The 27595-nt window shown below is 44.3% G+C and overlaps 1 protein-coding gene across 1 annotated transcript; it reads left to right on the top strand.

Moving 5' to 3' along the window:
• LOC101431479 (E3 ubiquitin-protein ligase TRIM11-like) lies at positions 1–27595 on the top strand. The gene is given in 7 exon segments (XM_071218745.1): positions 1–120; positions 122–470; positions 16220–16293; positions 22314–22544; positions 24681–24703; positions 24802–24902; positions 26807–27595. Coding segments are annotated over 7 exon segments (1509 nt in total). The 5' UTR covers positions 1–36; the 3' UTR covers positions 27454–27595.

Here is a 27595-nt window from a genome sequence, read left to right as displayed (position 1 = left end):
CCGAAAGCGAAAGGCAAACCCGGAAGCGGCGGCGCCATGGCCGCGCGGAGCCTGGCGCGGGACCTGCAGGACGAGGCCACCTGCCCCATCTGCCTGGACCTCTTCGCCGAGCCCGTGTCCCCTCGGCTGCGGCCACAACTTCTGCCGCGCCTGCGTGGACCGCAGCCGGGGCGCCGGCGACGCGCCCTTCTCCTGCCCCGAGTGCCGCGAGCTCTGCGCGCCCGAGAGCCTGCGGCCCAACCGGCCGCTCGGGAGGGTGGCGGCCGCGCTCGCGCGCCTGCGGCCCGCGCAGGACCGCGGGGGGCCGTGCGACCCCCGCGACCCCTGCGACCTGTGCGCCGAGCACCTGGAGCCGCTGAAGCTCTTCTGCGAGGACGACCGCCGCCCCGTCTGTGTGGTGTGCCACTGCGCCTCGGCGCACCCGCTCCCACCGGGTGGTGCCCCTGGAGGAGGCGGCGCAGACCCAGCGGGTGAGCCTGGGCCCGTGCCCCCGCTGCCTGGGACCCTCCGCTCCGCGCGCCCGGCCCACCTGACGGGGAGACCCTCCACCCCGGCCGTCCCTGGCCCCGCCCAGCCTCTCCTGGGACTCTCGAATCCACCCGGATCCTGCTCCTCACTCCGCTCCTGATCTTGCTTCCTAGTCCCGGCTCTCTTCCCCAACCCCTCCTGTACCCCTCGCTGGTGCCCGGCCCCCTGCCATCGCCCCTTTCTCACCTCCCACAACCCTTCTCTCTAGATTCCCCCCGTCCCCCACGCCCGGGACCCTTGGCTCCCGCCCGGAACGCCCCCAATCCTACCCAGAGGCCCTTCGACCCCGCCCAGACCACCCCGCCCAAGCCCAGATCCATCTGCTCTTGCCCCACCTCTGGACTTCCAGCGCCAACCCCACCCTGCGCCCTGCCTTCCTGGCTCCCTGCTCACCCTTCCTCTCCCCGCCCTCTCCCAGATTCCCCTCCCCTGGGCCTAGCTCAGATTTCCTCCTTCCTCCCTGCCGCCCCTCCAGACGCCCAGCTCTGCCTCCTGCTCAGCAGGCTCAGCTAGCTTACCGCCTCACCCCCTGAAGCTCAGCTGGAGGGAAGGCACAGTACACGCTGCATGAGAACGAGGAGGACGCGGGTGTCCTTACGCAGTCACTCGTGATAGAAGCGCACTCGCCCTTACAGGGCCTGCTGCGTGCCAGGTGCTGGTCTTCTTGAGGCACTTTGGCTCAGGTGATCTTTACAGCAACCCGATGAGGAATTAGTATTACCCCCACGTTATAGATGGGGAAGCAGAGGCACAGAAGGGCTGCCTGCCTTCTGTGATTCAGCTGGTAAGGGGCAGAGGAGGGACTGGAACCTAGAGACTGTCCAGAGTATTTACACCCTTGTTTGTATTTTCCAGCAGATGGAGCTCTTTTCTCTCCCCTCAAGTATTCTTTTAGATGAATATCACACCCACAGAAAAACTGAAAATTGTACATTTAACATTAGTATACCCGTTTTGCCCCCTATTTTCTTTCTAAATATGAATGTGTGTGTATACATGTACATATGTGTATATGTATATGATTGTATACATATGTACGATTCCTTTCTTATGGTTGGATTCAGGTTAAACCTTGTGGGGAATCCTACCTAGATAATTCTTTCTATGCCATATAGCCATGTAGCATCACATCAAAAGGTCCTTGGTGTCGCTAAGTTCCACCACCCGGTTAAGGTAGTGTTTTCGTTTCAGGGCTGCTAAAACAAAACCCATACAAGCGGTTGGCTTAAGCAACTGGATCACGGTTTTGAGACAAGGAGTTCCAAATGTGGCGTTCAGGGGCTGGCTAACAGCCCTCCTGGATCTTGGCTTTTCTGTAATGGGGCAAGATACACAGCAGCGTCTTCTCCAGCTTCCGTTGACTCCAGCTTCTTTCTCTTCTCACAGCTTTCCTTGCTTTGAAGGACATCAGCTATACTAGACGAAGGCCCACCCTCGTTCAGTTACCCCTCCATCAGTAACATCTTTGAAGGTTCTGTTTACAAATGGGTTCACACCCACAGTCCCGGGGGTTGGGTCCTGCCATGCCTTTTGTGGGGGAGAAGATTCAAACCCCAGCCAGTGGTGCCTGCCGATCTCCCCTGTTCCCCAACACCCTGTCACCCAGTGCTGATCCCTGCCTGAACTGATTATTACTGGGGTGTTACAAAGTCTTCTAGTTTTATTCCTTCAACATTTATTGACTAACATTTTTTAAAATTTTTTATGGAAGCCTTTTCCATCCCGGCCAGCCCCCTGTTCCCCCCATTGTCTGCTCTCTGTGTCTGTTCACTGTGTGTTCTTCTGTGTCTGCTTGTATTCTCGTTAGGTGGCTCTGGAAACCGATCCTGGAACCTACCGGAGTGGGAGAGAGGCGACTACTCTCTTGCGCCACCTCAGCTCCCTGTTCTGCTGTGTCTTCTTAGTTTCTCCCCTCTGTGCCTCTTGTTGCATCTTGCTGCGTGCCAGTTCTCAGCGCTGACCAGCACTCTTGTGCGGGGCAGCTTGCCCACGCAGGGGGGTACTCCTGCACAGGGCAGCATTCCCGTGTGGGCCAGCACTGCATGGGCCAGCTCGCCCTCACCAGGAGGCCCTAGGCATCGAACCCTGGACCTCCTACATGGTAGACGGGAGCCCAATTGGTTGAGCCACATCCATTTCCCAAGCCCCTTTTCTTTTGACTACCAGTGTGGGTTCTGATTTTTAAAATTAATGTGTTGTAATCTATTACCACCATTATTCCTTTGGATGCTTAAATTTGTCGCAAGTCAGGCCAATGGGAGTCCTGTTCAAGCCAGCACCTGTGTCTCTGTGACATGGTTTCAGAACTCTTTAATACCATGCTTTCCTTCTGGCACAACAAAATGTCTTGTTCTTCCTCAGGTCCAGACCTAGGCTGCCATTTCTGCATCTATTAGTAGGGAATGAGGGTGTTTAGAAGCCAAGATTTGGATGCTAGGTGTGCTCTTTGCTGCTAGGGTTTCATTTACTCTAGGTCTTTTCTACTGACAGGAGATAGATACATGAAATTGTAAAATCATGAACTCATTCTGATACCTCCCATTTCCACATAGTTTGTGGTCTTTTCAAAGGAAGGCTCATTCCTTTCTCTCTGGGACACAGGACTCAGGAAAAAACATTGTTGAATGAAAGTATGAGTAGTGAATGTAGCTTTCTTCCCCTCTAATATGATTCTAAATGAAATACTTGCTGAAAGAAGCTTAACCTTACTCTCTCCTGCAGAAGAACTTTACGAAGATTCTGGAAGAACTGAGAAAAGCAATGAAAAAGGCAGAGAGGCTACAGTCTGAAGCAGTGGTGACCTCAGAAGCTTGGCAGGCAAGTGGTGGACCAGCCTGGGAAATCAGCCCGTTCAAGGGACTGATTTCCTCCTGAGTCTTGGGGGGAGGGATAAATAGTGGTAGCAGAGCTGAAGTGTTAAGCAGCCAGGAAGCCAGCTCAGGGCCAGGCTCCTGGGTGGGCTATCAGAAATCTGGCAGTTGGGTTTAAGACGCTGGCAGCAGCGCGATGGGTCTGGTTCACTTGTGTACTTTATTTATTTACTTATTTTTCAAAGATTTATTTATTTATCCCCCCCCCCTTGCCACTTGCTTGCTGTCTGCTCTTTGTGTCCATTCACTACATGTTCTTCTGTGTCTGCTTGTTTCTCTTTGTTGTGTCATCTTGCTGCGTCACCTCTCTACGGGCACAGACCAGCCTGCCTTCACAAGGCGGCCCCGGGACGTGAACCCAGGGCCTCCCGTATGGTAGGCAGGAGCCCAATCAGTTGGGCCGCATCTGCTTCCCTCACTTGGGTACTTTAAACTTTTCTAGGAAGCCACTAATTGGGAGGACTTTTATAAAAAACAGAAAGGTGGTAGCATTTGGGGGAAAAACACATTTGAAACATATCTTTCTTAGATTGTGGTAAGATTATTTTAGGCCAGTGGCTTTGGAACTTTTTTGTCTACCAGTCACAGTTACCAAACACTTCTAGCACCTCCAACTAAAATACACATACGTATGAAAAAATGTACATAATTGGAGAAAAATATTTTATCAATCAGTCTTATCTATATGTAATATACTCTGATATTTCCTGTTTTGCTCTACTTTGGCCTAATCGATTTCATCAAAAACAAACAAACCTTATTTCTACCCATTGAATTTATTTTGTGACAACTAGTTGGTTGAAACCTGCAGTTTGAAAATCACTGTTTTTGGCATTGCGAAAGCCTAGCCCCCAAATATTTTATTTATCTTTTGCCTGTGTTTTAAAATTTGGGGGCTTCATTCATTCTCTTATTTTTCTATGATGACTTTATTGTGGTACAATTTACATATTATACAATTCAGCTGTTTTAAGTGCGCAGCTTAATGACTTTTAGTAAATTCACAATCCCCCAGTTCAATTTTAGAACATTGCCATCACCTCGAAAAGCTCCAGCATGCTGTTTGCCATCACTGCCCATCTCTCCTCCCATAAATCCGGCCCTAGACCTCCACTAAACTACTTAATGTCTTGATAGAGTTGTTTTTCCCAGACGTTTCATATAAATTGAATCATTCAACATATAGACTTTTACATCTGACTTCTTTCCATAGTTCATTCTCTCTTTTTTTGGCTGAATTGTATTGTATTTAATTGTGTGGATCTACCACATTTTGTTTATCCACTCATCATCTCATGGACTTGCATTTTCATTTCTCTTAGGTAGATACATGGGAATAGGATTGCTGGGTTGTGTTGTAAATTTACATTGAATTTTATAGGGAACTGCCAAATTTTTTCCAAAATGGCTGCACTATTTCTTGTCAGGAACTTAGGAGAATTTCAGTCCCTCCACATCCTTGACAACACTTATTATTGTTTTACTTTTTGATTATAACTATTCTAGTAGCTGTGAAATAATATCTCATTGTGGCTTTTTATTTTTTGGATTAAAAAAAATTATATTGAAAGAATCTTTTTTTTTTTTTTAAAGATTTATTTTTTATTTATTTCTATCCCCTTCCCCCTCCTTACGGGGCACACTCCTTGTGTGTGGGGCTCCCCTATGCGGGGGACACCCCTGCATGGCATGGCACTCCTTGTGCACATCAGCACTGCGTATGGGCCAGCTGCACACTGGTCAAGGAGGCCTGGGGTTTGAACCTTGGACCTCCCATGTGGTAGGCAGACGCCCTATCCATTGGGCCAAGTCCGCTTCCGAAAGAATCTTTAGATTACATAAATGTTACCTTAAAAATGTCGAGAAATTCCCATATAACCTACCCCCCACCTCCACTTTTCCCTGTTAACAACATTTTTCATTAGTGTGGCACATTTGTCATAATTGATGAACACATATTGAAGCATTGCTGCTAACCATGGTCTGTAGTTTACATTATAGTTGACACATTGCACCTCACAATTTTACAGGTTTTGACAGAATGTATAATGGCCTTTATTCATCATTGCAATGTCATGCAGGACAATTCCAGTGTCCCCAAAATGCACCATATTACACCTCTTCTTCCCTTTCCCTCCCCTCAGAACCTCTGGTGGCCACTGCCTCTATATCAATGTTACAAGTTCTTCCATTACTAGAATAGTAATGTCCACTTTAATCCATAGTTGCATTCCCACCTTATGTTTGTTCATTCCTCAATCTTGAGGATTTTGGATGGTGATGCCCACTCTGTTTCCAATTGAGAGGGGACATAGGTCCCATGGGGCAGGTGGATGGAACTTTCTTGCTTGCAGATGTGGATACTCTCTGCTTCTTGGGATGGGCGTTGTCCATCATTATCCTTAGTTAGCTTAGTTAGTTGTCCTGGGTGAGTCCAGTGAACTAGAAAGTAGGTATTGCAACTCTGCTGAGATTCAGGGCTCAACTGGCATCGTTGTGGTTTCAATTTACGTTTTCCTAATGACTGATGATGCTGACCATCTTTTCATGTGGTGGTGAACTGTCTATTATAACCTTTTGCCATGACCCTCCCTGCCCCCCCCCCCCCCCCCCCCGCTTTAAATCAGATCATCTGTCTTTTTGAGTTGTTAAGAGTTCTTTATATATTCTGAACACAAGTCTTTTATCAGATATATGACTTACAAATATTTTCTCTCAGTCTATGGCTTGTCTTTTCATTATCCAAAAGGTATCTCCTAAAGCACAAAGTTTTAAATTTTGATCAGGTCCAGTTTATCTTTTACTTTTCTCTTATGGTTTGTACTTTTGGTATCATTTTTAGAAGTATTTGCCTAACCTATGGTCAGAAAACCTAACATTTTTTGTCCTAAAAGTTGGGTGGTTTTGGCTATTGCACTTAGGTTTATGGTATCTTTTAGTTACTTTTGTGAGTTGTGTGAAGTAAAGGTCTAATTCACCTTTTTGCATTTGTATAACCAATTTTTCCCAGCACCATTTGATGAAAACCTTTTACACTGTTGAATTACTTTGGCAACTTTGTTGAAAATCACTTGACTGTCAGTTTGGTTCCATTGATCTGTATGTCTAACTTCCAACAGTATCACACTGACTTAATTACTTTAGCTCTGTAATAAGTTTGGAATCATGAAATGTAAGTTCTTCAACTTGTGTTTCTTTTACAAGATTATTTTGACTATTCTGAGTCCTTGCATTTCCATATATGTATTTTATGATCAGATTGCCAATTTCTACAGGATACCCCACTGAGAATTTGATAGAGACTGAATTTAAAGATTAATTTTGGGAAAATTGCCCTCTTAATATTTAGTTTTCTGATTCATGAACATGGTGTACCTCTGTATTTATTCAGGTTTCTAATGTCACACTGCAGTGTTTTTTAGTTTTCACTGTACAAGACTTATATTTCTGCATAATTTATTTTGGGTACTTTTGTGAATGGGGTTTTTTCTTTACTCAGTTTTGGAGTGGTCATTTCCTGCATTTAGAAATGAAATGGGTTTTAGGTTTATTTATTTTGAGAAAATTGTAGATTCACATGAAGTTATAAGAAATAATACAGAGATATCCCATGTACCTTCCACCCAGTTTACCCCATCTGACGTATTGCATAGTATAATACCATAAGCTGGAGTTGACATTGATACAATCCACCATCTTTATTCATGTTTCATGAGTTTTTCACACATGCATTTGTGTGTGTGTTTTTGGTTCTCTTTAGTTTTGTCACATACATATATTGTGTGATCATCACCCACCACAGCCAAGATACAGAACAGTTCTGCCGCAGGGATCCCTCATACACCTCTTTTTAGCCAGATCCCCTTCTCTCTTTCACCCAGCCCCTCCATAATTCCTGACAGCCACTAAGCTGTTCTCCACCTCTCTGACTTTGTCATTTCAATAATGTTATATGAATTGAATCATACAGTATATAACTTTTTCATTTTCAAAATAATTTATTGAAGTCTATCATTCATACATGAACATATGTAAACAGTAAGTATATAGTAAAAGTTGTGAACTTATAAAAACAAACATGCATAATGTCATACAGGGTTCCCATATGTCAACCTTCCACAAATACCTTGCATTGTTGTGAAATATTTGTAACAAATTATGAAAGAATATCATCAAAGTATTACAGCTAACTATAGTCTGTATCTAACAACTGGTATGTTTTTCCCCCAGCCTTCCCTATTAACTTTTTTGTTCATAAACCATAAAATTTATCTGAAGTGTACAATCGGTGGCATTTAGTCTCATCACCTAGTTGCGTATTCCTCACTTCAGTCAATAGAAGAGCATTTTCATTACTAAAAAAAAAAGCCACAAAAACCAAACCATTACTATTATAAATCCTATGATGTACTTTCGCCATTTCTATTTGTTTCCAAACATTTACAAACAACTTTTTACCAATTCTGCACAGATTAAACCACAGCTGTCCATTCTCTAACCACCTTCTATTCTCTGATGAGTTATATTCTAGCTATTAACTCCATGAGTTTACTCATTATATTTAGTTCATAATAGCAAAATCATACAATATGTCTTTTTGTGCCTGGCTTGCTTCACTCAACATAATGTCCTGCAGGTTCATCCTCATTGTAATATGCTTCACAATTCCATTTCTTCTTACAGCTAAATAATATTCCATTGTGTGTACATACCACAGTTTGTTTTTCCCTTCATTAGCTGATGGACATCTATCCTTTGGCAATTGTGAATAATGCCGCTATGAACATTTGTGTCCCAGTTTGTATCACTGCTCTCAGTTCTTCTAGTTATATACCTAGTAGTGGTATCGCCGGGTCACATGGTAGATCTATTTCTAAATTCCATAGAAACTGTCAAACAGACTTGCACAGTGGCTGTTATTCTACATTCCCACCAGAAGTGAGTAAGTGTTCCTACCTGTCCACATCCTCTCCAACACTCGTAGTTTTCTGATTTGTTAATAGTGGCTATTCTAGTAGGTGTGAAGTGATACCTCACTGTAGCTTTGATTTGCCTTTCCCTAATAGCCAGTGATGTTGAACATTTTTCATGTTTGTTCACCATTTGTATTTCTTCTTTAGAAAATTGTCTATTCAGGTATTTTGCCTATTTTTTAATCAGGTCATTTATCTTTTTTATGGTTAAGTATATATCATGGATACTAGACCCTTGTCAGGTGTGTAATTTCCAAATATTTTCTACCATTGAGTAGGTTGTCTTTTTACCCTTTTCATGAAGTCTTCGAGGTGCAGAAATGTTTAATTCTGGAGAGGTTCCATTCATCTGTTTTTTCTTTTGTTGCTCATACTTTGGGTGGAAGGTTTAAGAGACTCCACCTACTGCAAGGTCTTGTAGATATTTCCCTACGTTATCTTCTAGAAGTTTTATGGACCTGGCTTTTATATTTAGGTCTTTGATCCATTTTGAGTTGATTCTTGTATAGGGAGTGGGACAGGGGTCCTCTTTCATTCTTTATGTTATGGATATCCAGTTCCCCCAGCACCATTTGTTGAAGAGATTGTTCTGTCCTAGAAAAGTGGGCTTGATTGGCTTATCAAAAATCAGTTGATCGTAGAGGTGAGGGTCTATTTCTGAACTCTCAATTTAATTCCATTGATCAATGTCTCTATCTTTATGCCAATACCATGGTGTTTTTTGTGTTTTTTAGAAAAGATTTATTTATTTCTCTCCACCCGCTTGTTGTTTGCACTTGCTGTGTCTGTTGTCTTCCTTGTTTCTTTAGGAGGCAGTGGTAACTGAACCCGGGACCTCTGATGTGGGAGGAAGGTGCTTAATTGCTTGAGCCACCTCCGTTCCATGCTTTGTTGTGTCTCGTTGTGTTTTTTCTTCTTATGTCTCTTGTTGTGTCCTCTTGTTGCGTCAGCTTGCCGCACCTGCCTGTCACACCAGCTTGCTGTCTTCTTTAGGAGGCACTGGGAACCGAGCCATGGACCTCCTGTGTGGTGGGGAGAGCTCAGTCACTTGAACCATATCCACTTTTCAATATAATGGTGTTTTGACCACTGTAGCCTCATGGTCAGGAAGCATGACCTCCAACCTCGCTTTCTTTTTTATGATGTTTCTGGCTATTTGGGACCCCTTTTCCCTTCCAAATAAATTTGGTAATTGACTTTTCTATTTCTGTAAAGTAGACTGTTGAAATTTTTATTGGTATTGCATTCAATCTATAGATCAATTTGGGTAGAACTGACATCTTCACGATATTTAGTTTTGTAATCCATGAACATGGAATGTCCTTCCATTTGTTAGGTCTTCTTGACCTGATTTCTTTTAGCATTGTTTTGTAGTTGTTTTTTTTTTTTTTAAAGATTTATTTATTTATTTATTTCTCTCCCCTTCCCCCACCCCACCCCGGTTGTCTGTTCCCTGTGTCTATCTGCTGCATCTTCTTTGTCTGCTGCTGTTGTTGTCAACGGCACAGGAATCTGTGTTTCTTTTTGTTGCATCATCTTGTTGTGTCAGCTCTCCGTGTGTGCAGTGCCATTCCTGGGCAGGCTGTACTTTCTTTCGAGCTGGGCGGCTCTCCTTATGGGGCGCACTCCTTGCGCGTGGGGCTCCCTTACGTGGGGGCACCCCTGCGTGGCAGGGCATTCCTTCCGTGCATCAGCACTGCACATGGGCCAGCTCCACATGGGTCAAGGAGGTCCGGGGTTTGAACCGTGGACCTCCCATGTGGTAGACGGACATCCTAACCACTGGGCCAAGTCTGCTTCCCCTGTAGTTTTCTGAATACTGATCCTTTACATTCCTGGTTAAATTAATTTGTATCTTTTTCAGTCTTTTTGTTGCTATCGTAAATGAAATTCTTTCCTTGATTTCCTCCTAGCTTGCTCATTGCTAGTGTATAGAAACACTACTGATTTTTGCTTGTTGATCTTGTATCCTGTCACTTTGCTGAACTTATTTAATAGCTCTAATAGTTTGTTGTAGATATTTCAGGATTTTCTAAGTGTAGGATCATGTTATCTGTGAATAGTGAGAGTTTTACTTCCTCTTTTCCAACTTGAAGGCCTTTTATTTCTTTTTCTTGTTTAATTGCTCTAGCTAGAACTTCTAGCACAATGTTGAATAATAGTGGTAACAGTGACATCCTTATCTTGTTCCTGATTTTAGAAGGAAAGATTTTAATCTCTCCATATTGAGAATGATGTTGGCTCTGGGATTTTCATATATTCCCTTTTTATGTTGAGGAACTTTCCTTCTACACCTGTCTTTTGAAGTGTTTTATAGGAAAGGATGCTGGGTTTTGGCAAATGCCTTTTCTGTATCAATCAAGATGATCGTGTGCTTTTTTCCCTTAGATTTGTTAATTTGTAGATTATATTATCTTAATTGATTTTCTTATGTTGAACCACCCTTGCATACCAGGATTGAAACCCACTTGATCCTGGTGTATAATTCTGTTGTTTGGCTGTTGGATTCGATTTGCAAGTATTTTGTTGAGAATTTTTGCATTAGAGAGATGGGTCTATAATTTCCTTCATATGGCTTTGGTATTAGGCCAATGTTGTCTTCATAAAATGCATTGGTAATTTTCCCTCCTTTTCAGTTTTTTGGAAGAGTTTAAACAGGTTTGGTATTAATTATTCTTGAAATAATTGGTAGAGTTTACCTGTGTGAATCCATCTAGTCCTGGACTTTTCTTTGTTGGAGGATTTATGATGATTGATTCAATCTTTTTACTTGTGATTGGCTTGTTGAGTTCCTCTATTTCTTGTAGCATCAATGTAGGTTTTTGTGCATTTCCAGGAATTTTTCCATTTCATCTAGGTTGTCTAGTTTGTTGGCATGCAGTTTTTTTATTATATCCTTTTATGATCCTTTTTATTTCTGTGGGGTCTCTTGTAATGTCTCTCCTCTCATTCCTGATTTTATTTATTTGCTTCTTCTCTCCTTTTTTCTTTGTTAGTTTAGGTAAAGGTTTGTTGATTTTATTGATCTTCTCAAAGAACCAGGTTTTGGTTTTGTTGATATTCTTTATTTTTTTCTCAATTTCATTTATTCTGCTTTAATTAAAAAAATTTTTTTATTTAATTGCATTTTTTTAAAAAGATACATAGATCACAAAAAATGTTACATTAAAAAATATAAGAGGTTCCCATATACCTCACACCCCACCCCACCCCACTCCTCCCATATCAACAACCTCTTTCATCATTGTGGCACATCATTTACACTAGTGAAATCCTAAAATCTTTCCCTCTAAAATCAGGAACAAGACAAGGATGCCCACTATCACCCCTCCTGTTTAACATTGTGTTAGAAGTACTTGCGTGATCACTGAGGCAAGAAATAGATATAAAGGTATCCAAATTGGAAAGGAAGAAGTCAAAATTTCACTATTTGCAGATGACATGATCCTGTACATAGAAAGCCCTGAGAAATCTACAACAAATCTTCTAGAACTTATAAGTAAGTTCAGTAAAGTCGCAGGTTATAAGATCAATGTGCAAAAATCAGTTGCATTTCTGTATTCTGCTTTAATCTTTATTTTTTTTCTGTTTGCTTTGGGATTGGTTTGCTGTTCTTTTTCTAGTTTCTACAGGTGTTCATTTAGATCTTTGCTCTTCTTTTTTAATATAGACATTTAGGGCTATAAATTTACCTCTCAGCACTGCCTTCACTGTATCCCATAACTATGATAAGTTGTGTTCTCATTTTCATTTGTCTTAAGATACTACGAATTTCTCTTGCAATTTCTTCTTTGACCCACTGATTGTTTATGATGTGTTGTTTAGCCTCCACATATTTGCAAAATTTTCCCTCTTCTGCCTATTATTGACCAACTTCATTCCATTATGATCTTAGAAGTTGCGTTGTAAAATTTCAATCTTCTTAAATTTATTGAGAGCTGTTATGTGGTCTAACCTGGGGAAAGATCCATGAGCACTTGAGAAGAATATGTAGCCCGCTGATTTGGGGTGCAGTGTTCTGCATATGTCTGCCAGGCCCAGCTCATTTATCATATTGTTCAAGTTCTCTGTTCCCTTATTGATCTTCTGTCTAGTTGTTCTACCTATTGATGGGAATGGTGTGTTGAAGTCTCCAGCTATTATTGTAGAGAAGTCTATTTATCCTTTCAGTTTTGCCAGAGTTTGCCTCATATATTCTGGGGCACCCTGGTTAGGCAAATAGATATTTATGACTTTTATTCCTTCCTGGTGGATTGTCCCTTTTACTAATTATAATAATATAATATAATATAATATAATATAATATAATATAATATAATATAATATAATATAATATAATATAATATAATATAATATAATATATATAATATAATATAATATAATATAATATAATATAATATAATATAATAAATAATACCTTCTGTATCTCGTCATTTTTTTTTGCATTTAAAGCCTGTTTTGTACAATACCAGCTACCCCTACTTTCTTTTGGTTACTATTTGCATGAAATGCCTTTTTCCCAAACATTCACCTTTAGTCTGTTTGCATCCTTGGGTCTAATGTGAGTCTCCTGCACACATCATGTGGGCTCTTTTACAATTTTTCTTGTCTATTCAGAAACATTTTCTATTGTTCCATTTTAATTTCTTTGTTTTTTTTCTTTTTAACTACTGGTTGCTCTTGGGATGGCAATATGCATCTTCACTTATTGCAGTCTATCTCAGATCAAAACTTACTTAGTTGCAGTAAAATATAGCAACTCTTTTACAATATAACCCTGTTTCCTCTCCCCTCTTTTGTGCCATTTTTTACACACACATACATATACATCCATACATGTCTTTTTTGTTATAAATCCAAAAACATATTATTAGCATCATTGATTTATATAGTTTTAAGTATTTTAAAGAAGTTAAGTGAATAAAAGAAAAAATATATTGTAGAGTCTTTTACATTCACCTTCATATTTATCATTTTCAGTACTTTTTTATTTCTTCCTGTGGGTTTAAGGTACTTTCTGGTGTGAATTTCCTCCTCTGATAGTAATCCATTATTTTTCCCTCCTTTCTGCTATTACTTTATGCTCATATTTGTAGATATTAAATATTTCTGTTAAAATCTCAATAATATAATTTTATAATATGGTCTTATGTGGTTGTCTTTTAAATCAGTTAAGATCAGGGGAAAATTTTATTCATACTCTCTTTTATATCTATCTATATCATAATCTTTATGGGTGCTCCTTTATTTCTTCATGTAGATTTAAGTTTCCGTCTTGTTTCAATTTCTTTGAACCTGATGTATATCCTTCAGTGTTTTTAAAAAGGAAATCTGCTAGCAACACATTTTTTTCAGATTTTCTGGGTGCCTCCAGTCACATTTCCTCCCCATCAATAAATAATCTTCTTTTATATGTGTTTTTGTTTAAAGACATCTTACATTTTTACTTTGTCTTTAAATTAGCATATATTGATTCTCTAGGGAGTTCTTTGTTTGATCAGCCGTTTAGAGATTGCTGCCATTGAACCCTATTTGGAAACAGGATCACCGCCTTCAGAATATTTTAGAGTAACATTTTAACTCCCTTTACAGTATGACATCTTCAGTAAGGAAGGAAATCATCTCTTTGTTCCATCTCAGCTGGGAACATGTGTGATGTCAAGTGACTCAAAATTTTTTCCTGCTTAGTGCATGTCCATGCATGTTCATGAATGAAAGTGCCACAAATACAGAATCTGAATAGTGATGAATATACCGTGTATTCTATATATGTGTATATACATGCTTTTATGTATTTATATTTAGTGCGTGTATATATGTGTACACACATGCTATTGGATCTGTTTTGCTGGAGAACCCTGACAATACAGATTTTGGTGCTAAGAAAGTTTCTAGAGGAACAGTGGAATCTTAAGGATGAGTTTTTGGATTGATTCTGGGGTTTCTGGAATTGGCTCTCTAATCTTATTAGATTTAAGGTACTAATAACTATATTCAGTGGTAAAAATGACACTAATAGTCCATGGCGTGATGTGGCAATAAAGATAAGCAAAACATCATCATTGGATACTCCTTATCAAATACTTACAGAAGGCAAGATTCTGGGTGACCATGAATTTGATACCTTGAACATTTTTTTCAAACTCCTGAGTAAAAGTAGATTGGAGGGTTTTCCTAACTGTGTTGAAGAAAGTGGGAAAAGAAAAGGATGAGCTCCGAGCTTCAGCTTCCCAGCTCAAACTCTGCATCAATGACCTGAACGTTTCTAGGCCTTCCCTGAAAGAAACCCATATCTCTTGTGGCTGCAGAACTGGTGTTGCTGGAAACCAAACTCAGAGTCTCATCTGGGAATGACTGAATTATGATGCACATTTAATTCCCAATCTCACAGGATGTCTGCTGTTAAAGTTAGGACATTGATAGGGAAGTAATCCAGTCCTTAAAATTAGACTAAGAACATGTGGGCAGATCTTATAAACTGGGGTCATTGAACCCCTAAATTCTGCTGAGTCTTCTTTGCCATTAGAAGCATCCCTTCCACCCGTGTCTGGGAAGGTTAACTTTGCTTTGCCTAAAAGTCTTCCGCGGTTTTCCAGACACCTCTGATTCTTTTCAGGACCTGTCCCTGCACCCCTCTTTCCTTCTAAACCCATTACAATACTTAAGTCCCAGCAGTCCCCAAAGAGTGAGGTATAAAGTGTGACCTTTGAGGATGTGCAGAACACTCCAAAAGAACTGCATATTTTTTCCAATTTATACAGACAGAAATCAGGGGAATATGGGTAGAAATGGATATTAATGGTGTGGGATAATGGAAGGAAAATAAAGTGGATTAGGCTAAATTTTATAGATATGGACCCAGTAAGCAGAGACTCTGGATCCAAGGTTGTAGCTTGAAGGCATGGAAATGGTTCTGTTTGTTTTGGTTTGCTGAGATAAGGACCCTAAAGTGGCCTACACTAAATGAAGTTAAAATGCTAGTGCTGCCTTGGTATACTGTAGAGGAAAGTATCCAGAGGTTTAGGATGATTGGAATGTTGGAGGAGACTTCTCAGGTAAGACCTACTCGCCTACCCCAGGAAGGGTCTAGCAGACACCCTTTCACCAGAACTGTGAGAAGTGAATTTGTGTCTGGAGCCCCCCACATTATTAAAGACCTCTGTACTCACTGTTCTCTTTTGGTCAGATATTACAGTGGTAACTGCTGCCACTGACTCTGCACCGTTCAATGCAATGAGGACAGCTAGTCGGGTCACAGAGACCAAGTGGCAGCATTTAATCACCAAAGACAAGGTGGCGCTTGGGGACTGTAATGGACAGTGGAATCCAAGCAGAAATCAGATGAGGCTAACGTGCAGAGACCCATGGCACTGACTCGTTGATTATGGAGCGCCTAGAAGTAAAACAGATGGGCAGTCTACTAAATTCTTAATTAATCTGTATAAAGGGAATTTGAGGTCAAGTGAACAGAAGTCTAATTTGAATCACCAAAACTGAGTGTTGAGGCCACTCAATCAGTTCCTAGACATGACAGTTTACACACCAGAACCTTGAGGAAGGACCCTGCTACACTGACAAAAATATATATTGCTGATGTTCTCTAAGCATTCCCCAAAGGAACCCATGGACTTCTACTGGAATGATTGTGCACTGGAGAGAAGGAAATAATCAGACTTTTCAGGAATTACTTGACACTGGCTCTGAGCTGCATTAATTCTATAAGATCTAAAATGTCACTGTGATCCACCAGTCAGAGTAGAGACTTATGGAGGTCAGGACTTTAACCTCATGTCTGTCTCGCAGTGGGTCCAGTGGGTTCCTGATCCTATCCTGCAGTTATTTCCCCAGGTCCCAAATATGTAACGGGCATAGACATTCTCTACAACTGGCAGAATCCTCACATTGGTTCCCTGATTTGTGGAGTGAGGGCTAAGTGCAGTAGGAAAGGTCAAATGGAAGCTACAGAACTGCCTCTACCTAGGAAAATAGTAGACCAAAAGCAAGGCTGCATTACTGGAGGGATTGCAGAGATTAGTGCCACCATCAAGGGCTAGAAGGATTCATGCCACCACATGTGCAGTGAACTCATGCATTTGGCCTGTGCAGAAAACAGATGGATGTTGGAGAATTACAATGGATTGACATGAACTTAATCAAGGTGGTGACTCCAGTTGCAGCTGCTATTCCAGATGTGGTATCATTGTTTTAGCAAATCAACACATCCCCTGATTCCTGGTATGCAGCTATAGGTCAAGAAAATGCTTTTTTTCTCAATACCTATGAGTAAAGACTACTAGAAGCAGTTAGCTTTCAGCTGGCAAGGCCAGCAATATACCTTCTCTCTCCTACCTCAGGGTTATGTCAACTTTCCAGCCTTATGTCATACTTTATTTATTTATTTATTTGTTTGTTTGTTTATTTCCCCCTCCCCCACCTTCCTGTTTTTGCTGTGTCCATTTGCTGTGTGATCTTCTTTATCTGTTTCTCTTTTTGTCTTCTCTTCTTGTCTTTCTCCTCTAGGATTCCCTGAGATTCAATCCTGGGAACCTCTGATGTGGAGAGAGGTTCCCTGTCAGTTGCACCACCTCATTTCCTGGTCTCTGCTGAGCTTCACCTTGACTCTCCCCTTCATCTCTCTTTTATTGTGTCATCATCTTGCTGCGTGAGTCACTTGCATGGGCCCTGGCTCATCGCATGGGCACTCGGCTTGCTGTACAGTCACTTGGCTTGCCACACGGGCACTGGCTCACCACGCAGGCACTCGTGCAGGCCCTCGGCTCACCGCGCAGGCACTCGTGCGGGCCCTCGGCTCACCGCGCAGGCACTCGTGCGGGCCCTCGGCTCACCGCGCAGGCACTCGTGCGGGCCCTCGGCTCACCGCGCAGGCACTCGTGCGGGCCCTCGGCTCACCGCGCAGGCACTCGTGCGGGCCCTCGGCTCACCGCGCAGGCACTCGTGCGGGCCCTCGGCTCACCGCGCAGGCACTCGTGCGGGCACTGGCTCACCGCGCAGGCACTGGCTCACTGCATGGGCACTTGCTCACCACGCAAGTTCTCCTGTGGGTACTCCGCTTGCCATATGGGCACTCAGCTCACTGCACAGGCACTCAGCTCACTGCGTGGACACTTGGCTAGACACACAGGCACTCGTGGGCACTTGGCTCACCATGTGGGCGCTCGGCTCTCTGCGTGGGCACTTGGCGCACTGTGCAAGCACTTGGCGCACTGCACAAGCACTTGGCTCACCACTGGGCCACTGGCTCCCCACGCAGTCACACGTTCTCTTCTTCTTTTTCACCAGGAGGCCCCAGAGATGGAACCTGGGTCCTCCCATATGGCAAGCGGAGGCCTTATCATTTGAGCCACATCCACTTCCCTGTCATATTTTAGTCCTCAAAGAATCTGATGACCTTTCCCTTCTACAAGATTTCACACTGGTTCATTGTACTGGTCCTTTAAGCTGACTGGACCTAGTAATCAAGAAGTAGCAACTGCTTTAAACTTATTGGAAAGACATTTGTGTGTCAGAGGGTAGAAAATAAATACAATAAGAATGCAGGTGCCTCCCTACTTAGAGAAATTCTACATGTCTGGTGATATGGGACACGTCAAGATATACCTTCTAAAGTGGAGGAGAAGTTGTTGAATCTGGCCCCTCCTCCAGCCAACAATGAGGTGCAGCACCTTCTAGGCTTCTGGATTTTGGAGGCAACCTGTTCCTCATTTGGGTGTGGCACTCTGGTCCATTTACTGAGTAACCTGAAAAGCTGCTAGATTTGACTGGGACTGGAATAAGAAGAGGCTATGCAACAGGTCTGGGCTGCCATGCCAATTGCTTTTCCACTTGGATTATATGTCCCAGCAGATCCAATGGTGCTTGAAATGTCAATGGCAGATGATATAGATGCAGTTTGGAGCCTTAGGTAGGTATATAGATGAATCACAGCACTGACCCTTTGGACTTAGGGGCAGAGCCCTATCATACTTTGTGAATAATTGCTCTCCTCTTAAGAAATAGCTTTTGGTTTTCTACTGAACTGTAGTAGAGGTAGAATGCTTAACCATGGGCTACCAAGTTACCATGAGACCCGAGCTTCCCATCATGAACTAATCGTATTGTGCCCCACCAAGTCATAAAGTTGGGTATGCATAGCAGTACCACATCAACAAATGTAAGTGGTATATATGAGATAGGGCTTGAGCAGGCACCAAAGTACCAGGAAAGGGAAATCCTTCCAGTGGGCAAAACTTTGAGCAGTGCACCTTTTTATTCATTTTTGCATGGAAGGAGAAATGGTGGAAGATAAATTTGTATAACAATTCATGGACTGTGGCCATTGGTTTGGCAGGATGGCCAATGACCTAGGAAGAATGTGATTGGAATATTGGTGATAAGGAGTTGTGGGGAAGAGGTATGTGGATAGACCTTTCTTAATGGGCAAAAAGTGTGAAGATATTTGTATCCCATGAGAATGCTCACCAAAGGGTGACCTCAGCAAAAGAGGGTTTTAATAATCAAGTGGATAAGAACAACTGTTTGTACATAGCAGTTAGCCTCTTACTCAGCCATTCCTGTCATTGCCCAGTGGGCTCATGAACAAAGTAGCCATAATGGTAGGGATGAAGGGTAGGCATGGGCTCAGCAACATGGACTTCTCCTCACCAAGGTCTACCTGGCTACAGCCACTGCTGAGTGCCCAATTTTCCAGCAGTAGAGACCAACACTGAGTGCCCAGTATGGCACCATTCCCTGTAGTTATCAACCTGGTGACAGGTTGATTATATTGGACCACTTCCATCAATGAAGAGGCAATATTACATTCTTACTGGAATAGGCACATAGCTCTTGATGCCTTCCTTGAATGCAATGCTTCTGCCAAAACTAATGTCTGTGAACTTAACAGAATGCCATATCCACTGTCATGGTATTACACACAGCATTGCTTCTGATCAGGGAACCTGCTTCACAGAAAATGAAATGCAAGAATGGGCACATGCTCATGGAATTCACTGGTCTATGTTCTTCATTATTCTGAAGCAGCTGGCTTGATAAACCAATAAAATGGACTATTGAAGACTAGTTACAGGGAAGTGGATGTGGCTCAAGTGATTGGGCTTCTGCCTACCGTATGGGAGGACCTTGGTTTGATCCCTGGGGCCTCCTGGTTAAAAAGTAAAAAGCATGTCTGGTGAGCCAGTGCAAGTAAGTCATGCAGCAAGATGACAGATGCAACACAAGAGAGACGAATGGGAGAGTCAAGGCGAGGCACAACAGAAACCAGGAACTGAGGTGGCACAAGTGACAGGGAACCTCTCTCCACATCAGAGGTCCCCAGGATCGAATCCCAGTGAATCCTAGAGGAGAAAAAAAAAATGAGGAGAGAAATAGGTACAGATCATACAGCAAATGGACACAGACAGCAAGAAAAGCAGGAGGGCCAAGGTGGTGTGGGGGGGTGCGGGGCAGAAGGAAAAAAAAAGACTCAGTTACAGTGCCAGCCAAGTGATAGTACCTTGAAGTGGTGAAATGTTCTCCAGGAGATTGTGTATGCTCTAAATCAGCATCCTTTTGATGGTGCTGTTTCTCCCATAGCCCCTTGGAATTAGGGGCTGGAAATGGGAGTGGCACCACTCACTTTTCCCTCTAGTGATCCATTAGCAAAATTTTTGCTTCCTGTCCCTGTGACCTTATACTACACTGAACTAAAGGTCTTAGTTCCAAAGGGAATCACTTCTGTGTCTTCAGTCAGGAGACACAAGTTATTTCATTGAAAGGGAAGTTAAGTCTGCCATCCGGCCCATTTTGACTCCTTACGTCTCTAAATCAACAGATAAAGAAGGGAGTTACTATACTGACTGGGGTGATTGATCCTGATTACCAAAGGGAAATAAGATTGCTACACTGGAGGGAAAGAAGGGTTTGTCTGTTACGGGAGATCCCTTAGGATGTCTCTTAGTATTCCCATGCCCATTGATTAAAGTCAATGGAAAACTACAGCCCAACTCAGACAGGATTGCTAGTGACAGACCCTTCTGGAATGAAGGTTTGAGTCACTGCACCAGGCGAAGAGCCATGACCAGCCGATGTGTTTGCTGAGGGTAAAGGGAATATGGAATGAGAAATGGAAGAAGGTAGTGATGAATAGCAGGGAGGACTCACGATCATTTGCAAACATTTGTAATTGCTTTTAGTATTTCTTCAGTTTTTTATTAGTGCGCTAGCATGTGAGTGTGCAGATGACTGACTAGATGGCAAGTATCTTTGTTTTCTTCCCTCTTTTTATCCCATTATCATATAACGTAAGTTGTATTAATTTTTCATCATAGTATTTAAGTTACAGGATATCAAGGAGAAGAGCGAACATTCCAGGACTTTGCATCCTCTTCTGGGGAAAGGGTCATTTGTATCACATTAGATGTAATCATGATTTTGTTATTGTCTTTATTTAGAAATTAAGTATGGCTTAAGGAAGCGTGTGTGGACCAGACTGACAAGGGCAGGCTACGATGGTTACTTTTTTTGTGACAACTTGACTAGGTTATAGTACGCAGTTATTTACTCAAACACTAATCTAGGTGTTGCAGTTAAGGTATTTTGTAGATGTGGCTGAGGGGCCTTTGTTGACTTTTGTAAAGGAGATGACCCTCGATAATATTGCTATGCCTCATCCAAATAGTTGAAAGCCTTAAAGCCGACACTGAGATTGCCCTGAGAAGAAGAAATTCTGCTCAGGACTGAAATGCTACTTTCCAGCCAGCCTGTCCTACAGATTTTAGAGCCAAGACTGTAGCATCAACTGCTACCTGAGTTTCCAGTCTGCTGGCCTGCCCTACAGACTTCAGACTTCCAAACCCCGACAGTGACATATGCTAATTCCTTCAAATAAATATCTGTGTGTGTGTATGTATCAGTAAATATATATATTATCCTATTGGTTGTGTTTTTCTGGAGAACCCTGACTAGTACACCACTATATCAAAAATATTATCATTCCAACATGTAATCAATATAAAAAATCAGTGAGATTTTTTATATTCTCTTTTCCAGCCTAAGTCTTTGTGGTTTTCCCTCAGTGTGAATGTCATATTGAGTGCTTGAAAGGTGTCTCGTGGCTACCGTATTGGACAGTGTGGGTTTGGATCTCCAGTTCAAACTCTTATACTATCAGCCTGGAGGTTAGTAGGAACTAAAATGAAAACAGTTGAGGGAGGAATACAAGAGTCATTTATTGCCAGGAAGCAGGAAAAGATGATGGCCCCTTGCAGTGGTGAACTGTGAACAGCTGATGCTGTGTAAGCAGTGCTGATGTGTAGTGTTTGCAGATCAGCTCTCCTGCTGTCGCTGATTCCCTGAAATGAGGAGTTGGGGAGAGATGTCTAGTAACACCAGGGTGTATAACCACTCCATGACAATAGTCATAAATAACCTCTAGGACATAGAAAACAGAAATGTGTAGTAAAGTATCTAGGAAATAAGGGCTTTTTCATTATTCTTTGTTTTTCTTTCTTTCTTTTTTTAAAAGATACACAGATCACACAAAATATTACATTAAAAAATATAATAGGTTCCCATACACTCCACTCCCCACCCCTCCGCTCCTCCCACATCAACAACCCTCTTTCATCACTGTGACACATTCATTGCATTTGGTGAATGCATTTTGGAGCACTGCTGCGCCACATGGATTATAGTTTACACTCTCCATTCAGTGGGTTATGGCAGGGTATATAATGTCCCGCATGTGTTTTTTGTTTTTAATGTAATTTATATCATTGCAAGTTTTATTTTAAAATAATAACCGTGTTTAACAGCTAACTCGCAGAATTGCTGAAAATGTTAACGCCGGCTCTTGCACGAGGACTCTAGACATTCCTGAGGACTGCGGTTTTTCCTTGGGGCAGGCCACGGCTCAGGCTCTCCCCGATTCTCCCCTCACCCCCAGGCCAAGGTGCAGGGGCGGAAACAGAGGACAGTGTGCGAGTTCCAGAAGTTCCGAAAACTGCTGGCAGAGGATGAGCTGCGGCTCCTTCAGGAGCTGGAGGAGGAGGAGGAGGCGGTGATGCAGAAGCTGAGGCAGGAGGAAAGCGCCCTGGCCCAGCACAGCCGCAGCTTGGAGGAGCTCACCTCCGAGCTCAAGGAGCGCGGCGCGCGCCCGGCCCTGGGCCTGTTCCAGGTGAGGCCTGGATGGGAGGACGTGGGAAGAGAAGGGAGAAAGCAGGGTGGGGTGGCCCAGCTGAGGAGGGACGGACAGGGGATCATTGTCACATCAGTAGTGTGCCCAGCAGATGAGTGGGCAGCCTCACGGCAGGAAGGGGCACCAGATAGGGTGCTGTCACCCTGGAGATAAAAGCCATTGACTTGAACGGGGTTGATCATGTTGGAGATGGCGCCCTGGGGTCGGATCTGAGAGTTAGGACGCGAGAGTCGGGATGGAGAGCAAGTTTGGGTACCGGAGTGAGAGGAGGTAAGGAGAAGGATGTCCACTGGGTTTCTGAGTGAGTGGCTGATATGGTCCGGCCCCAGGAGGGGCCCGGGGTGGGTATGTCAGTGACAGCTTGGGTGTTGAGTTTGGTTGGGTGTTAAGTGAGGGGCCTCTGAGTAGAAAGGCCGATGTGACCATTAGCCGGTGTTCTTCAGTTAAGGAGTGATCATGATGGGAAGGTAGAGGAGGACCCCTAGACCACCTCAAGTTCAAGGCTTCCCTAGAAGGCCTCACAGAACAAAAAAAAACATTACAGAGAAAGGGTACAGATTAAAATCAGCAAAGGGAAGGGGCACCTGGTGCAGGGCTTAGAAGAGACCGAGCGTGAGCTTCCAGCACTCCTCTCCCAGGGGAGTCATGTGGACAGCACTTATTTCTTCCAGCAACAACATGTGACACGCACAGAGTATTTGCAACTGGGGAAGCACACCCAGGCCTCGGTGCCTGTGTTTTACTGGGGCTGGTCACGAAGATGGGGTTCACCACCTGGGTGGCTGACCTTGGTGTCTTCCTATTCCGGGGGTGAAGCTGATGCCACATGGCCCAGGGACCCCTCCCCAGCCTCCGTAATCACATTGCTAACATAGACTCTCCAGTGGGCCCCAGGGTCCCAACCACAAATCACATTGTTGGCGTAAAACTCTCTGCTGTTGGCCCAGGGCCCCCAAGTAAACAGAGATACTTAACAGGTGGGATGTTCCAAGGTTGCCTCCCAGGAGCCGGGCAGAGGAAGAACCTTTCATTTAGGCAAAGTTAATCCTTTACTGCACAGTGGGAGGTGTACTTTTTTTTTAAACTTTTTAAAGCAAACTGAATTTCTGAAAAACTACTGCAGGTGTTTCAAAGGAAGAAAAATTGTTCCCTCTAATACTGTAAGTAGTTGTCACATTCTGGAAAATTCAATAGTTTTAGAATTAAGGGAAGAAGAAAGCCCTTTACCACTGTGGACTGATGCTCTGGCTTTAGGGGTCTAGCTCTATATCATGCTTCTTTTGAGAATTATATTTACAGAAATCAGTTAGTTGTCAGTTTGCTGATAGATTGAGCATAGTACTCATCTCTCTGGGTAGACTGAGATATTCTTTTAAACAGATGAGTTATCTGTAACACTGTAAGATACTGACCTTTACAGCTGTTTAATCAGTTTTATTTTTGTACAGTATTAGTGACCTAAGTTGTTTTGCTGTCCCATCTTTGTAAATCAAGTGAAATTCTGACAGTAGGCATTTTGTACATATGTATATATGTTGTCCAAATAAAAATAATAAATGATTTTTTAAAAGTGCATATAGATGCTAACTGAAGCTGGGGGTTGTATAAGATGTCTTGGGGGAGAGCTCAAGGGGACCCTGAAGAAGACTGTCCTGTTAGAGTCAGACAAAGGATCCTGCAGAGGGTCTAAGATTCAGGCAGGAGAGGCACATGGGGGAGAGTCTTGTAAGGATGGGAAGAGGTCCCCAGGGTTGCTGAATAGTCTAGAAAGATAAAGAATGAGAACATCACGTGGGTCAAGCACATGAAGATGGTGGATATCCACAAAGGGGATATCAAATCCAGGAGGATGGATATCAGGTTAGAGCTGACGTAGGGGTGAGTTGGGAGGTGGAAGAAACAGAGATGAGAATGGACAATTCACTCAAGACATCTGAAGGGAGGAAAGAGGGAGCAACGGCTGGAGGGAGACTGGCATGGGGAGAAGGCTTGGCCAGGAGCACATGAGGAAATGCACGTGACGCTCTTGAACTCCTGTGGGGAGCCTTCATGAGAGACTTGGTGCTGGAGCTGACGTTCTGTCCACTTAACCCAGTGTTTCTGCTTTCTCCTCAGGGTCTAGAAGAGATACTGAGGAGGTATGTTGTTCCTGGGAGCCGAGGGGTGTTCTTAGAAAACCAGGCGGCCCCAGCATCTTGCTGGGCAGAGAGGGTAATGGGCCATGTGCTTCTTCTAGGATTAAGAACCTGAAGATTAAGGTTCCAGTGACCGTTCCCATGGAGCTGAAGACTGTGTGCAAAGTCCCAGGGCTTCTGGAAGTACTGAGGCGATTTCAGGGTAAGGGGCACGTGCGTTCTCTCTCAGGAAGTGTGGAGCCTCCGATGCTGAGGTACTAAGAGCCTGTGGTTGGGGCTTTCCACACCACCTCTCTCTAAGGAACTGTCTCAAGGACTCTCAGCCCTGACCTTAGAAACAGGTTATCTTCAAAGGGACAAGACCCAGGGAAGCCCTTTCTTCCTTTAACTCTCCCAATCTGTCAACAGTTTCGTTTTGCTTCTCTGTTCCCCCTCCACCTCTTGCCAGAAATGACCTCAATCATAGTGTTTCCTGGTTCAGAGATGAATGAGAGCAGCTGGGATTAAAAACTGAGGGTGTGTGTATCTCCAAGGCCTATGTTAATTCATCCTATCGTGATTCAGCCTAAGATGATCCTTTATTCACCACACAATTATCATAATGTCCAGCACTGGACGAGGCTCTTCGTAGACTGAGATGAACAAACAAGCAAGTGCTCTGTGCTCTGGGGAATCACCGTTTAGGGCAACCAGACAGTGGACAATATATAACCACAGACTGCAGACAGTACCCCGAAGTGAAGTATCAGGCTGTTAGGAGAGACACCACTCAGAGGTGGGGCCTGCCCCTGTCCAGATGAAACTGTTGACAGATTGGGAGTCCAGGGTAAGAAAACACCTCTCTAGGGCACTGATGTTGGCGAACCGTAGTCATTCTCCACGACTTTGCCCTGGCCACATGGCCCATGAGCTCTTTGCTCTCCTTATCAGTTGCTCTCCCTCCTGATCTGGGCCTTTTGTGACCCAGTCTTTCCCAGGTCTTCCCTGGTTTTCCCCCACCACTTCCTCTTTCGTCAGGGTAACCCTTTTCCTTCCATCACTCTGCAAGTGCCAGCCTTTATCCTCCTGCTTTCTTCTCCTTGCACACTCTCCCTTGGATAGAAGTCCTCCTCTTACTGCTCTAACTGTCCCATCCCCTGCCCGTCCCTTACTCCAGGCCACGCTCTGTCGCCTTGCCATTGCCTAAAGCTCCGAATGCCTCCAGCTCTATGGAGTGCATCCTCCCCCCTCTCTTGAACTGCTGATACGTTGCCAAGGTGGGTCCATTCTCAGGGGGCTCGGAGTTAGCCATCGGCGGCTGACACTTCTTCCAAGGTGCTCGGGCTTTGAATGGCCGAGACCTGAGTATAGCTTTAGAGAGCAGCGAGTGGATGTGGGGTGGTGTGACTGCAGAAACCCTCAAGGCACAGCAGGGGTGAGAGAACAGCTATCTCCCACCCCTGGGCTGGTGCCTGCACTCCCTTTATTTGGGAAGACACCTTTCCTTCCACGGTAAGAAGTAGTGATGAGCCACAGAGAAGGACTGACACTAATTTTCCCCTGGTGTAGGTCTCTTGAGTAATCTCCACTCCAGTACCTCAAGGGAGAGACCATTACTGTCCTGACTTTGTAGAAAAGGAACCGGAGATTAGAGAGACTTAGGAGCCACAAGTGTCCATTTAAATATTGATGAAGTTCAATATTATTATTATTATTGGGATGCCTGTTGTGAAAGGCAAGGAAGGATGATATTTCACGGATTTGTGAAATTCATTCTTTGCTGAAAGGATATCCTGCTCATTCATTCAGCAAAAGGCTGCTGAGCTTGCACCTCCTGTGGGCGAGGCGGAGGTGAGCGGGCTCTCCCACCGCCGTGGGTGTGGAGGAGAAAGGGACCGAGGGCGCGCTGTACTCGCGAGTGGACTCAGCCCCGCTTTCCCAGTGGAAGACATAGGAGCGGGCTGTGCATTGCCTGGGACAGGGTGGGTCGGGGGAACGGGTCACGGTCAGCTGAGGATGGGGCTTCCTCCGGGTTCAGTTAGGGACCCCGCCGTCCTTAAATTCGCCTGCCCCTGCCTCGCCTGGCTCGGCCGGGGCTAATGAAGCACCCGTGGGCTGTCTCCACAGTGGAGGTGACTCTGGACCCAGAGAGCGCGCACCCCTCCTTCACCGTGTCCGTGGACCAGAGAGCCGTGACCCAGACCCACCCCTGGGCCAGCCAGTCCGACCCTGAGAAGCCGCTGGGGGCCTTCTCCAGCGTGCTGGGCCGCGAGCGCTTCACCGCCGGGCGCCACTACTGGGAGGTGGAGGTGAGAGATGGAGCCAACTGGATTCTGGGGGTTTGCAGAGAAGACTGCCTCAGGGCCGTGTCGGGCCCCTGGGGCCCGGGCAGCGCCTCCTGGAGCAAGGGACACCTGTTTCCTGCGTGCGCCTTCAACCCTCAGAAAGCCCTCTACCCCCGGGTCGGGGTTTTCCTCGACTACGAGGCCAGGGAGCTTTCTTTCTACAACGTGAACGAAGACTCCCACCTCCACACCATCGCCCTGGCCAACTTCCCCGTGCCCGTCCGGCCCATCTTCGTCGCCCCGCCTTGGTGTCAGACCCGCCTGACGGTGTGCGCGAGGCAGGGAGACGGTGCCGAGGGCACTGTCGCCACCGGAGGGGAGGAACCTCCAGGGGCGCGGTCAGGAGTCACTAAGCCCTTCGTGTTTGTGTTTGGACGCACCCCTGCCCCTGCCCCAGACCCTCCGCAGCCCCCGCAGTTGGAGTCCTGAGGCTCAGAGCAGGTTGTCAGAGTGTTGGGGAAAGGGTTTGGGGGACTCCTACTTAGCTGCACCTGCTCTCGCTGTGGACTCTAAAATAACCCAGGCTTCTAAACGACGATTCCAGAAGAGCTCCATCTCCTCTCTGTCTCTC

Source organism: Dasypus novemcinctus, chromosome 2, assembly GCF_030445035.2.
Source record: "Dasypus novemcinctus isolate mDasNov1 chromosome 2, mDasNov1.1.hap2, whole genome shotgun sequence".
In the NCBI taxonomy this organism is placed as follows: Eukaryota; Metazoa; Chordata; class Mammalia; order Cingulata; family Dasypodidae; genus Dasypus; species Dasypus novemcinctus.
Note: the sequence above shows the minus strand (reverse complement) of the source record. Positions and strands in the feature narration are given on the sequence as shown.